This window comes from Prionailurus bengalensis, chromosome B3, assembly GCF_016509475.1.
Source record: "Prionailurus bengalensis isolate Pbe53 chromosome B3, Fcat_Pben_1.1_paternal_pri, whole genome shotgun sequence".
In the NCBI taxonomy this organism is placed as follows: Eukaryota; Metazoa; Chordata; class Mammalia; order Carnivora; family Felidae; genus Prionailurus; species Prionailurus bengalensis.
Window position 1 is genome coordinate 134927634 of NC_057355.1, and position 14015 is coordinate 134941648.

The 14015-nt window shown below is 43.3% G+C and overlaps 1 protein-coding gene across 4 annotated transcripts in view; it reads right to left on the reverse strand.

The window, feature by feature from the left end:
* RPS6KA5 (ribosomal protein S6 kinase A5) overlaps window positions 1-14015 on the reverse strand; it is a 177932-nt gene that overhangs the window by 33545 nt on the left and 130372 nt on the right. For 3 of the 4 annotated variants that reach the window (XM_043556843.1, XM_043556844.1, XM_043556845.1), the window contains one exon: window positions 13478-13581. In XM_043556843.1, coding sequence (XP_043412778.1) covers window positions 13478-13581 — 104 coding nt within the window. Of the gene's footprint in view, window positions 1-12543; window positions 12712-13477; window positions 13582-14015 lie in introns of those variants that run through there. The other variant, XM_043556846.1, reaches the window with a different exon arrangement.

Sequence of the window (14015 nt, forward strand, 5' to 3'; positions counted from 1 at the left end):
GCCTGGCATGGGGGCTGGGAAGTCTTGAACCCTCTGTGGGTATTTCCCACTGCCCAAAAGGCCTTCTTTTCTACCTTCAGCCTCTGCAAGCCTCTGGGTCCTCCTGGCCCAGCCCATGCGGTCTCTCCATCATGAACGCTTCCCTGACACTCTCAGTCCCCAAGGGTCCATGCCGCCTTTGTATTTCCATGGCAGTCATCTCACCACTCCAATACTTCCCCAAACTCCTGGTATTATGAATTGTCATCCTTTTATTCACATCTTCCTGAACAGTATGCAAGTTTTCTTAGGACAAGAATGTTGCCTCTGTATTTCTCCTCTGCCTTAGGAGGTAAAAATCACCCAGCAAATATTCCAGAGATGAATGAAATCAATCACCCTGTTGTCTGGGCCGGTACTTCCCAATCCCTTACCTGAAATAAGCATTCAGCTCTAGGAAAGAAAACAGCAGCACAGAACCAAGTGTGAACCATGGGACAGCATGAAGCAACTTTCCAGGAGTCATTTTGTACTTGACCCCAGTCCCAGCGCCCAATTGCTCTGAGTTCTTAGGCAAGACAAGCCTCAGTTTCCTTGTCTGTAAAACAGCACATGCAGCTACCTGTTTTCCAGGGCTGTAAGGATTCCAGGAAATGCTATGTGGGACTTCTCGGCACAGAGGCGCTGTGCCCCGGGGAGCCTCCCCCTCTGTGGGGCTACTCCAGGACTGTTCCTGCTCTCAGACACTGGCTGCCAGAGGGGACACTTCCCTTTGGCTGTTACCAAATCCTTCCTTGATCCACCTACCCCGTCTTTCTTTAGACATTGCCAGTAAGAATAATAAAATGAGATTCTTTACCAACTCCTGCAAAATCCGGGACTCTACTCAAAATCTCAGCCAGTAATCCCTGGGAGCCCCCAGGGCATGTCTTAAGTGAGCTATAAATACTCTTCTTCACTCTCACATAAAGCATCTCCTTTCCTTCTCTTGCCTCACAAGCCACCTGAGGGGTGCTCACTCCTGCCATGGCTTCTGGTGCAGAAGAGAGAACATTTGTTTCCCGTGAGGTTTGAGGACGTAAAGATGTATGCACGATCTTGTAAAGATTTTGGTAAGAGAGCTTTCTTTTTCTTTTCAACGTATAGCATCTTCTCCCTAAAAGTGATGGATACAACGTAGACTTGCCCCCCCACCCCTCCCAGGGCCAAGGCCTCTGAGGACCGAGCTGATCTGCCTGGGCTCCTCCTCGCACTCTTGTGCACTTAGTGGGTCTACCAGACGGCTTTATCAGACATGCCTGAATGTGTCTTAATCACGGGGTGGGTGCAGATTTAGGCTAAAGCTGGGACCCCACTACACTGACTCTGGTTTTTGTTGGCAGACCTCATCCCTGTCCCTCTTCCTTTCTCCCTTTTCTGTGACCCGGACGATGCTCACGAAGCTTTTACTTCACCCACTCCATTATCTCTGCTGGAGCACCTTTCCTTACTGAGCAGGATGAAAGGGATGCGAGAAGGTGGAGAACCACTCCTTGGTGATGTAGGACCAAGTGGCTGCAAGGGACAGTAAACTAAAAGCAGTATTTCAAGTCAAGAACAGAGTGAAATGCAGAGAATTTCAAAGAGATTGCTAAAGGGAAAAGAGCCAAGGTCAGAGCAAAGAGCCAGTACAGAGCCAAGAGTATCACCCGAAAGGTTTGAGGCCCCTCCCGGGAGGCGCTGGAGAACCATGAGCACCTAAGGAACAGTAAGATTACTCCAGAAACTGAACCAAATGAGTCACAAAGGCAGAAGGCCACCTCCACAGCCTCTCCCAGTACGGATGAGGGTGACCTTTCAGACTTCACGTGGATGGGACCAGTGGAGAGCCAACTGGGTGGTAATGACAGGTGGTGATAAGTACCTCCACAGAGCCTCGCCGGAACAACCCAAGGCCAGGTCTCAGGGGGAGCACTGACAGAGTACAGTAACCATTCTAATAGCGCCTCTGGCGGGTCCTTCCCACAGCTGGAAGGATTCTTCCTATGTTCTGTTCAGGGCTCTAAGCCCTCCAGTGCCCTAGAGAGTGAGTGCTTCAGAGGACAAGTTCATGATACAGCAGGATTCAACTCTATCCCCACACATCATGCAAGGGCAGCAGGAGTAAGCCGAGCTGAAGGACGATGTAAGGCAGTTAAGACAGAAAGCTGAGGGCAGGGTCATGTCCATCCCGTTCCTCTCCCAGCTGCAGCCTCCCGGCACTGGACTCTGCCCTCCAGCTGCTGCAATTGTGTCACAGAGAAGAACATGTAGATGAATCGTTATTGTGACACACGTCATCGGATTTGGGAGGGGGGGGAACTAGTCAAAACCACCTCAAGAAACACAGATGCTGCTACTGGGTACAAAAATACAGAAAATGAGGAAGAGAAGAAAAAAATGAGCAGCACACTGGGAATCAAGAAGCCTTTATAAAATACGCTGATAAAGGATTTTATCATGAAAATGTGAGAGAGACACGGAAGCCATGGGGGAAAAAATGATCTCTTAAAACAGGGCAAGAAATAATAATGCTTGCCAAAGTTATTCTATGTGTAACTCTAAAAGCAAGACATTCGTAAACAGAACATTTAAAAAAATACAAATGAACTAATTCAAGGTGTTACTAATCAGCATGCATAAAAGAATACAAGAAAACTACTATCTTAATTTTGTTTTAGAAGACTATAATAAGGCCACACAAAATCAACGTAATTCCCTAAAGACAGACACTCTTTTGGAGGACAAATAAGAAATTGATCACCTAAGGCAGAGGTCAGCAAACATTTTGTAAGGGCCCATGGCACGCAGACTTCTAAGATGGTCTCCAATGATCGTGGTCTCCTTATATTCACAGCAATCTCCTTGGGTCATCCCCTCCCTTCAGATGTGCGCGGGACCTGGTAACTTGCTTATAAACAATACTATCAGTAAAGGTGACAGGATACCGCTTTCATGATTAGGTTACAAAACAGTCCAGCCACCTGGGAGACGCTTCCCATTCCTTCCCGGTTTGCATGCCTTGAGGAAGCAAACGGCCATGTTAGATAGGCCCAGGTGGCAAGGAACTGAGGGTGGTCTTTGGCCCACAGCCAGCCAGGAACGGAGGCCCTCAATCCAACAACCGCGAGGAACTCAATCCTGCTGACAAGCACACGTGCTTGGAAGCAGATCGTCTCCCAGGTGGGCCTGGAGACAACAACAGCCCAACACTTTGCAGCCTGTGAGTGACCTGGAAGTGGAGGGTCTGGCTGAGCTGTGCCCAGATTCCTCATCCCCAGGAACTCTGAGAGAGTTAATGTATGTTGTTCTAAGCCACTGAGTTTTCAGGCAGTTTCTCACTGGGCAATGGATGACGGATAACCAGTGAAAGGCCAGACAATAAATACTTCAGGCTTTGTAAGCTACATAGTCTCTGGGCCAAATATTCGTCTCTGCTGCAGTGGCCCCCAAAGCAGCCAGAGGGGATACCCCAATGAAGGAGCCCAGCTGGGTTCTAATAAAATGTTACTAATGGACAGTGAAACTCAAAATTTCATAGAATATTCACATGGCACAAAATATCGTCCATCTTTTGACTTTTTCAACCATTTAAGAATGCAAAAACCAGCTCCCAGGCCACAAGAGAATGGGCAGCAGGATGGATTTGGCCTGTGGGTTGTAGTTTGCTAACCGCCTGACCTAAAAGGTACAGCAAGAGCTCTGTTGAGTATTATTTTGATAACACTTAGACCTGAATTTATAGAACACTATGCTATATACAACGAAACACATTAATAAAGCCAAATAAAACAGATAATGAAATGCCAAATAAACATCTCATGGCAAATATTTTCTAGAGTCAGAGAAATTGAGGCAAAGAAACGCCCCTGTCAGAGATGACGGAAGAAGTGCAAATAGAACCTGTATGTCCCGATTCTCAGGTGAGGACACAGGATTCAACTACCATGGGTAACAAAGCCCCAGTCAAGTAAAGAGGAGGCGCAGATAGAACTGATGGAGATACTGTGATCGGGTGGACCCCTCCCCACAGAGTCCAGGAGAAGTTCTACACAGAAGGGGAATAAAGGCTAGTGGGGACACACATGGAAAGCACACGCCACATACATGAACTAAAAATAAGACACAGACTCAGAAAAGCTAATGAAAGGTTTATCCTAGATAAAACTATCTTCACTTCCCTAAAGCGACGTCAGGAAGAAACAACAGAACTACTCTATGTTCTTTAAATTTTTTTGAAGCTTATTTATTTATTTTTGAGAGAGACAGAGACAGTGCAAGCAGGGAAGGGGCAGAGAGAGAGAGAATCCCAAGCAGGCTCCGTGTTGCCAGCTCAGAGCCTGATGCAGGGCTTGAACCCACAAAACAGCAAGATCATGACCTGCGCTAAAACCAAGAGTCAGAAGCCTAACCTACTAAGCCACCCAGGTGACCCAACTAGTCTATGTTATTTAGAGGAAAGAACCAGGATTGATGGGCAGAGGTTAGAGGAAGCGTATTGCAACTTACGTTAAGGGGGCAGGATTTTATACAAAGTTGTTCATTAATGGAAGGGGCTTTCTTGAAAATACCTTATACAACTGTGCTCACTGCTCATGGATGGCGCTCAAACAGAAGGCAGAGGACTACAGGACCCTGTTGAAGGGACTCTTACATAAGGGAGAAACTTTTCGTATCATTCTTCTTCTTCTTTTTAAAAAATCTATTTGGCGGGGGGGGGGGGTACAGGCATGTGCAAGTGCACGCAGGGGAGGGGGCAGAAAGAGAGGGAGAGAATCTCAAGCAGGCTGCATGCTGTCAGTGCAGAGCCCAACACAGGGCATGATCCCACACACCGTGAGATCACGACCTTGAGCCGACATCAAGAGTTGGACACTGAACCAACTTGAATCACCCAGGCGACCCCTCTCATTCTTATTACATTTTGAAATTTGACATACCAGAAAAACATGCCTGCTCTCATTTTAGGCTATGTCTAGACAACAAGGGCAGGTAGATAACTTGGATAAGATGTTCTTTTGAAGCACCTCAAGTCAAAGCTCTAGAAAGTATACGGCATTCACGGAAGATCACAAAAATTAAGGAATGGAAGGGTTCAATGATGAAGAAAGTCCTTGGCTAATTAATACAGGGGACAAGATAATGATATATTTATCTGAATGGTACATTTTTTTCCACTTTTTAAATTTATGTGTTTTTTTTAATTGAAGTCAAGTTGACACCAAATTTTATGTTAGTTTCAGGTGTCCAGCGTAGTGACAAGACTGTATGTTATTCTCTGCTCACCACAAGTATAGCTACCTACATACATTATTACACTATTACACTATCACTATTACTACAACACTATTATACTACCATTTACTTATTCCCTATGCTGTGTTTTTTTATCCCTGGGACTTATTCTTTCCATACTAGAAGTCTATTATCTCCTCCCCCCTTCACTCATTTTGCACCCCCCCCCCCACCCCGCCACTTATCTCCTCCCCTCTGGCAACCATCAGTTTGTTTTCTGTATTTATGGGTCTGTTTCTGCATTTTTTGTTTGCTAGTTTGTTTGGCTTTTTAGATTCCATGTATAAACGAAATTATATGGTATTTGTCTTTCTTTGACTTACTTCACATAACATAATACTCTCTAGGTCCATCCATGTTGTTGCAAGTGGCAAAAATATCATCCTCTTTTACAGCTGAGTAATATCCCATTGTATATATACTGAATGGTGCGTATTTTTAAAAGAACATACTATGAAAGACTTTATACCAGGAAGACAATCAGAATGATTACTTTGAAAGGAAAAGGTAGTTTAGGATAACTGAATGATGACACAGTTTATAAATTTCAGTAACAACAACAAAAACCCCCAAACCACGAAATCACGGGTCAACACTAAGCTTTAAAAAAAATTATTAATAACATGACCAAATGGATAATTGATTAAAGGGAAAGAATGTTATCTAAGTTCTTGAAAAATATTTTCGAGTTTTAAGAATTTAGACACTCTGATTCAGGCTCTTTCTCTTTCTAAAACCAGAATGTCAAATGATTGACCTAAAGGCAATAAAATCAATTTAAATTTGAGTATCACATGGCTCATAACATTCCTGCCATCATAAGCAGCAATATACCTCTCTGCAGGCAGACCTGTGGAGGAAAGGAAAACTGGAAAAAGGAGACTGCTTGTGGATGTGGAATCATAAAGTGGGGAATCAGTCAGAGGAGATACTATTTAATAATATCAGATTAAGTCTAGCTTTGCACCTGTCACCATGACAGGTATGACCTTGCAAAGGAACCCAAATTCTCAAGACCATGACCAAGGTTTCCTATAATCCTGAAGCATTTTCAGACTGTCAAAAGGCCCATTTAAAATAAGCACAGTAATATTTTAAAATTTTAATAACAGGCATGACTTTATGATTTTAACAAGAAATATTACTGATCACTTCACTTCAGTATTAAACAAATTGGAACAGTGAGAAATAATTTCCTTCCTAATCTGTCCTGTAATAAGCATGTTAAGAAAAATTTAAGTTTTACTAAAATAACGGTGATGTACAATAAGCTTCTGACATAAAAAGTGTGCCCTTTGGTAAGTTCTGACATATGTATACACCTGTGAAATCATTGCCACAAAGTAAGTGACATAGATAGCCAATCACCCTCCAAAGTTTCCTGGTGTCCCTTTGTCATCTCTACTGCCCTTCCCCAATCAACTGGCCCTCAATGAATTCCCACATTTGACCCAGTTTATATCCCCCAGAACCTCTTGAATGAAGGGAAAGATGAGTCACCTTAAGGAAGGACCCTGAAAATTTATACTGTTACTCTTTCTCCCAGCCTTCCCCAAAGGGGCCCACAGCTTTTTAATGGAGGAACTGTACACTGGTGAGAAGGAAATAACCAGATTTCTGGGGCCTACTGGACTCTGGCTCTGAACTGGCACTAATTCCAGGAGATCCCTGTGCCCACCAGTCAGAGTAGGGGCTTATGCGGTCGTGAGTTCAAGCCCCATATTGGGCTCCGTAGTGGCATAAAGCCTAGTGGGAAAAAAAAAGTTCCCACCAAGCAAATTAAAACAAACAAAAAACTTATGGGGTGCCTGGGTGGTTCAGTTGTTTTGAGCATCCAACTCTTGATTTTGGCTCGGGTCATTACCCCAGGATCGTGGGATTGGGCCCCCCATCGGACTCCATGCTCATTATAGAGCCGACTTAAGACTCTCTCTCTCCCTCTGCCCCTCCCCACCATTCATGCACGTGTGTGCATTCTCTCTCTATGATAAAATGAGAAAAAAAAAAGAGTAGGGATTTATGGAGATCAGGTGACCAATGGAGTTCCAGCTCCATGTCACGATGGCTTCAGTGGGTCCCGGACACCATCCTGTGGTTATTTTCCCAGTTCCAGAATGCATATTTGGAAGAGACATATTTAGCAGCTGGCACAATCCCGTATTAGTTCCCTGACCTGTGGAGCGAAGGCAATTACAGTGGGAAAGGCAAAATGGAAGCCATTAGAACTGACTCTACCTAGAAAAATGGTAAAACCAAAAGCAATATCACATTTCTAGGGGACTGCAGAAATTAGTGCCACCATCAGAGACTTGAAAGATGTAGGAGTGGTGATTCCCACCCATCTCCTCACTGATTTGGCCTGTACAGAAGACAGATGGATCTTGGAGATGACACTGGAGTATCGTAAATTTAACCAGGTGGTGACTTTAACTGCAGTGCTGTACCCAAATGTGGTTGCATTGCTTGAGCAAATTAACACACAGCTGGTACGCAGCTACTGATCTGGCATATGTCCTTTCCCCACCACTGTCCATAAGGCCCAACAAAAGGAATTTCTTTCAGCTGGCAAGGCCAGCAATGTACCCTCACTGTCCTACCTCAGGGGTATATCAACTCTCCAGCCTGATGTCATAATTTAGTTCATAAGACTCTTGATTGCCTTTCTCTTCTATAAGATACACACTGATCTGTTACATTGATGACCTTATGCTCACTGAACCTGGTGAACAAGAAGTAGCCACTACTCTAGACTGATTGGCAAGAGAGTGGAAAATAAATCTAACTAAAATTCAGAGGCCTTCTACTTTAGTGATTTCTAGGGGTCTAGTGGTGTGGAGTGCATCAGATACCATTTCCAAGGTGAAGGAGAAGTTGTTGCATCTAACCCATCCTACAACCAAAAAAGATGCACAATCCCTAGTGGGCCTCTTTGGATTTTGGAGGTAACATATTCCTCATTTGGGAGTATGGCTCCCGCCTGTTTACCAAATGACCTGAAAAGCTGCTGTTGAGGGGGGCCCAGAACAAGAGACAGCTCTGCAACAGGTCCAGGCTGCTGTTCAAGCTGCTTTGCCACTTGGGCCATATGCTCCAGCAGATTCAGTAGTCCTTGATGTGTCAGTGGTAGATACAGATGCGTTTGGAGCCTCTGGCCCCTATCAGTGAATTGCAGCACAAAGTCTTAGGATTTTGGAGCAAAACCCTGCCATCTTCTGCAGAAAACTACTCCCGTTTTGAGAAACAGCTCTTGGTCTGCTACTGGGCCTTAACAGAGACTGAACACTTAACTATGGCCCTCCAAGTTCCACTGAGACCTGAAATGCCCATCACTAATCGGGTGTTACCTGATCCATCAAGCCATAAAGTTGGGTGTGCACTGCAACCTTCCATCATCAAATGGAAGCAGTACGCACCAGATGGGGCCTGAGCAGTCCGAGGAGGCACAGGAAGTGACGTGAAAAAGTGGCCCAAATGCCCACAGTCCCCACTCCTGCTATAATGCCTTCTTCCTCTCAGCCTGCATCTCTGGCCTCATGGGTTGTTCCCTATGACAGCTGACAGAGGAAGAGAAGACTCAAGGTCTCGTTTACAGACTGTTCTGCATGACATGAAGGCACCGCCTGAGAGGGCCGGCTGCAGTGCTACACAGCCCCGAAGGACATGCTGAAGGGAGATCCTCCCAGTAGGAAGAGTGCGGGCAGTGCACCCGGATGTTCATTTTGTATGGGAGGAGAACTGGCTGGACATCCAACTTTATATTGATTGATGGGCAGTGGCCAATGGTTTGGCTGGTCAGGGACTTGGAAGAAACAAGATTGGAATACTGAGGACAAGGAAGTCTGGTTGACCAAGATATCTGGGGAAGAGGCATGTGGATAGACCTCTCTGAATGGGGAGGAAAAAATGTGACGATATCTGTGTCCTATGGGAATGCTCACCAGAGGGTAGCCTCAGCAGGGAGGATTTTAATAATGAAGTGGATAGGATGATCTGTTGTGTAGACAGCAGTCAGTCTCTTTCTCCAGTCAACCCTGTCATCATGGGGTGGGCCATGAACAAAGTGGCCATGGTGGTAGGGAAGGTTATATGTGGGCCCAGCAATGTGGACTTCTACTCACCAAGGCTGACCCGGCTACGGCTACCGCTGAGTGCCCAATCTGCACCAACACTGATTGTCCAAGATGGCACCAATTCCCAGGGTGCTCAGCCAGTTACATGGTGGCAGGTTGATTACATGGGACTACTTCCGTTACAGAAGGGGCAATGTTTCATTCTAAATAGAACAGACACTCTGGATGTGGATTTGCTTTTCCCGATGAGCTGCTTCTGCCAAAACTACCATCTGTGAACTTACAAAATGCCTTATGCGCTGTCATGGTATTCTACACAGCGTTGCTTCTAATCAAGTAACTCACCGCACAGCAAAAGAAGTGCAGCAGTGGGCCCGTGCTCATGGAATTCACTGGTCTTACCAAGTTCTCCACTATCTTGGAGCAGATGGCTTGACAGGACAGTGGAATGGCCTTTTGAAGACACAGTTACAGTGTGAGCTAGGTGGCAATATGTTGCAGGAATCTGGCAAGGTTCTCCAGAAGACTGTCAATGCTCTGAATCAACATCCAATATATTGTGCCTTTTATCCCATACCAGGATTCATGGGTCCAGAAATGAGGGGGTAGAACTGGGAATGGCACCCCTCACTATTCCCCCCCCAAGTGATTCACTAGCCAAGTGTGTGCTTCCTGTTCCCATGACTTTATGCTCTGCTAGTCGAGAGGTCTTAGTTCTAGGAAAAGGAATGCTTCCACCAAGAGACACATAATGATTCCATTGAGCTGGAAATTCAGACAGCCACCCAGTCACTTTGGGCTCCTAAAGCCTCTGAAGCAATCGGAGGGAGTGCTGTGCTGGTTGTGGTGAATGATCCTTGCTGCCAAGGAGGAAATTGTGGACTACTACTCCCCAGGGAAAGTAAGGAAGAGTGTCTGAAATGCAGGAGATCTCTTAGGGTATGTTAGTATTACCATGTTCTGTGATTAAGGTCAATTGAAAACTACAATAACCCAATCTAGGTAGAACTACTAAAAGCCCAGATTCTTCAGGAAGGACTGTTTGGATCACCTCAGAAGGTGCTGAAGGCAAAGAGAATACAGAGTAGGTAGTAGAAGCAGGTAGTTATAAATACCAGCTATGACTCCATAACCAGTTACAGAAATGAGGACTGTAATTATTGTATTTCCTCATTTAGTTATGAATATATCTGTGTGGTTGTATGTGTGCATAAATAATTTAAATGTATATATTTGTTACAGATATGTATTTGTTTTCTTCCCTTTCTTATTCCTTTATCATGTAAGATAAGATGTACTGACTTTATATCATGGTATTTAAGTACTGTTAATTTTTTTCACAGTATCTAAGTTAGGGGATTTCAAGAAGGGAGAATATCACTTAGGGGTTGTGTGTAAGGGGTTAGTGGGTTTTGGTTGGATGAGGGATAACTGTATCACGTTAGGTGGAATTAGGACCTTGTTATTGCCTTTATGGAGACGAAGACAGTTTGAGGAGATGTGCGTGGCTGCCAAACTGACGAGAGGGGGACATGTGATGGTTAATCTGAAGTGTCATTTGACCGGGCTACAGGTTGCCCAAATTAAACTTTCTGGGCATGTCTGTGAGGGTGTTTCTCAATGAGATCATCAGCATCTGAACTGGGGGACTCCAGTAAAGCAGAATCCTCTCCTCAGTGTGGATGGGCAGCAATGAATCCCTTAAAGGTCTGAGTAGAAACAAAAAGCAGAGGAAGGGAGGATTCAGTTCCCCTTGCTGCCTGCCCGCTTGACACCAGTCACTGGTCTTCTGCCACTGGACTGGGTTTAACACCATGGATTCCTCTCGTTCTCAGGCCTGGCTCTCCTGGGTCTCCGGCTTGCAGATGGCAGATCATGGGACTCCTCAGCCTCTATAATCTTGCGAGCCGATTCCACATAATATATCTCCTTTTATACACACTTGCGTGCACATGCGTGCACGCGCGCGCGTGCGCGCACACACACACACACACACACACACACACACACACCCTATTGATTTTGTTCCTCTGGAGAACCCTGATACAGTCTTGCTCTTTATTTGTAGCCATTCTAGTGACTACACAGTGGTATCTCACTGTGGTTTAGTTTGCATTTCCCTAAAGACTAATGATGTTGGTCATCTTTTCACGTGTTTAGTTACCACTCAAAGATCTTCTCTGGTGAACTGTTAAACTCTTTTCCCCATTTTTCAAAACAGATTTTTTTTCCCCCTTGAGTTTTGAGAGTTATTTATGTATTCTGGAAGCCAGTCCTTTATCATATCCAGGATTTGTAATTTTCTCCCAGTCTGGGGTTTGTCTTTCCATTCTCTTAGTTTCTTTTGAAAAGCTCATGCACGCATGTACTTAATTTTGAGGAAGCCCTATTTATCAGTGTTTTCTTTGATTGATTACACTTTTGGTGTCCTAAGAAATCTTTGCCTAACCCCAAATCACAAAGATTTTCATTTGTTTTCTTCCAGAAATTTTGTAGTTTTAGGTTTTACGTTTAGGTCTGTGATCTATTTTTAGTGAATTTTTCTATACAGTGCAAAGTATTTATTCAAGTTCATTTTTCCCCATATGATAGCCAATGGTTCTAGCATCTGTTGAAGAGAGACTATCTTTTTTCCACTAAATTGACGTTGTGCCTTTGTTAAAAAAAAAAATCAGTTGCCTATATTTCTGTGATTCCATGTCTGGGCTTTGTATTTTACCGATGATTTTTCTATCTTAATATGAACACCACAGTGTCTTAATTACTGTAGCCTGCAAACCTTGAAATCAACTTTGGCCTACTTTTTCAAAGGTGATGTGGCTATTCTAGGTCCTCCACATATCTCTATGCATTTTAGGTTGTCAATTTCTGTAAGAAAAAAAAAAAGCCTGCTGGGATTGGGATTGTGTTGAATCTACAGATCAGTTCAGAGAGAGATCACATCTTAACTATACTGAGTAGCTCCCAAACACATGTGTGTTTATCCATACTTCGCTGAATAATTTTGGGGTACCTTCTGCAAATCTCTGGACTTCTCTCTGGACTCTGCCCTGCAAACTCTAGCTGCCTGGTCTTCCTGGACTCTCACTTCCATCTCCTCAACTCTGCCTGGGTTTCCCCTCCCTGTGCTGCAGCCTAGATACTCTCTCAAGGCAGTAAGCTGGGCAATCATAGCGCTCACCTCGTTTATTTTCCGTCACTGTGTTCACTGTCCTTCATTGCTAGATGTTCAATGTCTTCAATATTGCTGTTGCATACATTTTGCCCATTTTAAAAACTGTTTCAGGCAGGAAAGTAAATCCGGGTCCCTGTTATTCCATCTTGGTAAGGAGTGGAAGTCTCAATTTTTAATTTTTAATGTCAAATCTGTTCTCAAAGTTATAAAATTCAAGTAAAAACAGGACAAAAACATAACTAGTAATTAGTATAAAGTTTTATCACTGTTCGTTTATTTGTTCATTAACTCATTTCATTCCAAAAATATTTATTGAATTCTGCATAGTAAGCACTGTGCTAGCACGTGAGCATACAACGCTGAAGATCAAAGCCAGACATGCCCCTTGCTCTCACAGAGCTTACAATCTAGTGGGACAGACAGACATTAATCAAATAACTATGAACAAAAATGTAACACTGCAATTGCGATAACTGCTATGACGGAAAAGAACAGAATAATGCTATGATAACCTATAAGAGGGTGGTTTCATGGTATTTGTTTCTACTGAGAGTATGTAGCCAGGAGTTGAAGAGATCACTACTGTTTCTTTATTTGCAAAGAAATTACATTCAGTATACAGTGGGAAAAAAGTACCCAACAAATACAGTTCTCAATATATGATGTACTAGGTTAAGACAATATGCTAAGTGCTTTGGAGCACACAAAAATTTTGACACTATCCTTATGAGACTTAAGATCTAACTGGGCACATAAAATATAGAGAAATATAAAGGCTATGTATCTACATTCTATGTGAATATAAATGAAAATTTACCACGAATGTTATTTTGTCTATCTTCATTAAAAACATTATCTTTTCTATCAGCCTATAATTGCAGAAATTTGGTTAAGTTCCTTTGATAAAACAATATATTTATTTTATTTTATTAAGTCTTACCTAGATATCTCAGCTTGGGAATTCTTCTCTCCATCAACAGTGAAAGGAGACGCTCCAGTTAGTAACTCATACATTAGAACACCTAAACTCCACCAGTCAACTGCCTATAAAACAACAATGTCATTTTATAGAATATGAATATATATTTCATAAGACAAAATGAACAAAATAAAGCTATATATTTGGAAAATATTTTAACCAAAAGGTTTTGTATATAACTTTCTGTGTAAGGAGTATGAAATTAAGCACTTGCACGAAAGACATTTGGAGGACAAATATCGAGGTATCCTCACAAAAGAATGTAAACATAGTAAAGTCAATTAAGGGGCTAAAAGTGTTTTCATTATTTCCTAAATCATTAAGTAATAGTTTCAGCTTGGTTAATTTTTTTTAAATTTCTATTTATTTTTTAACTTTTTTTAAAGTTTATTTTGAGAGAGAGACAGTGAGTGAGTGGAACAGAGCAGAGAGAGAGGGAGACAGAGAATCCCAAGCAGGCTCTGCACTGTCAGTACAGAGCCCGATGCAGGTCTCGAAC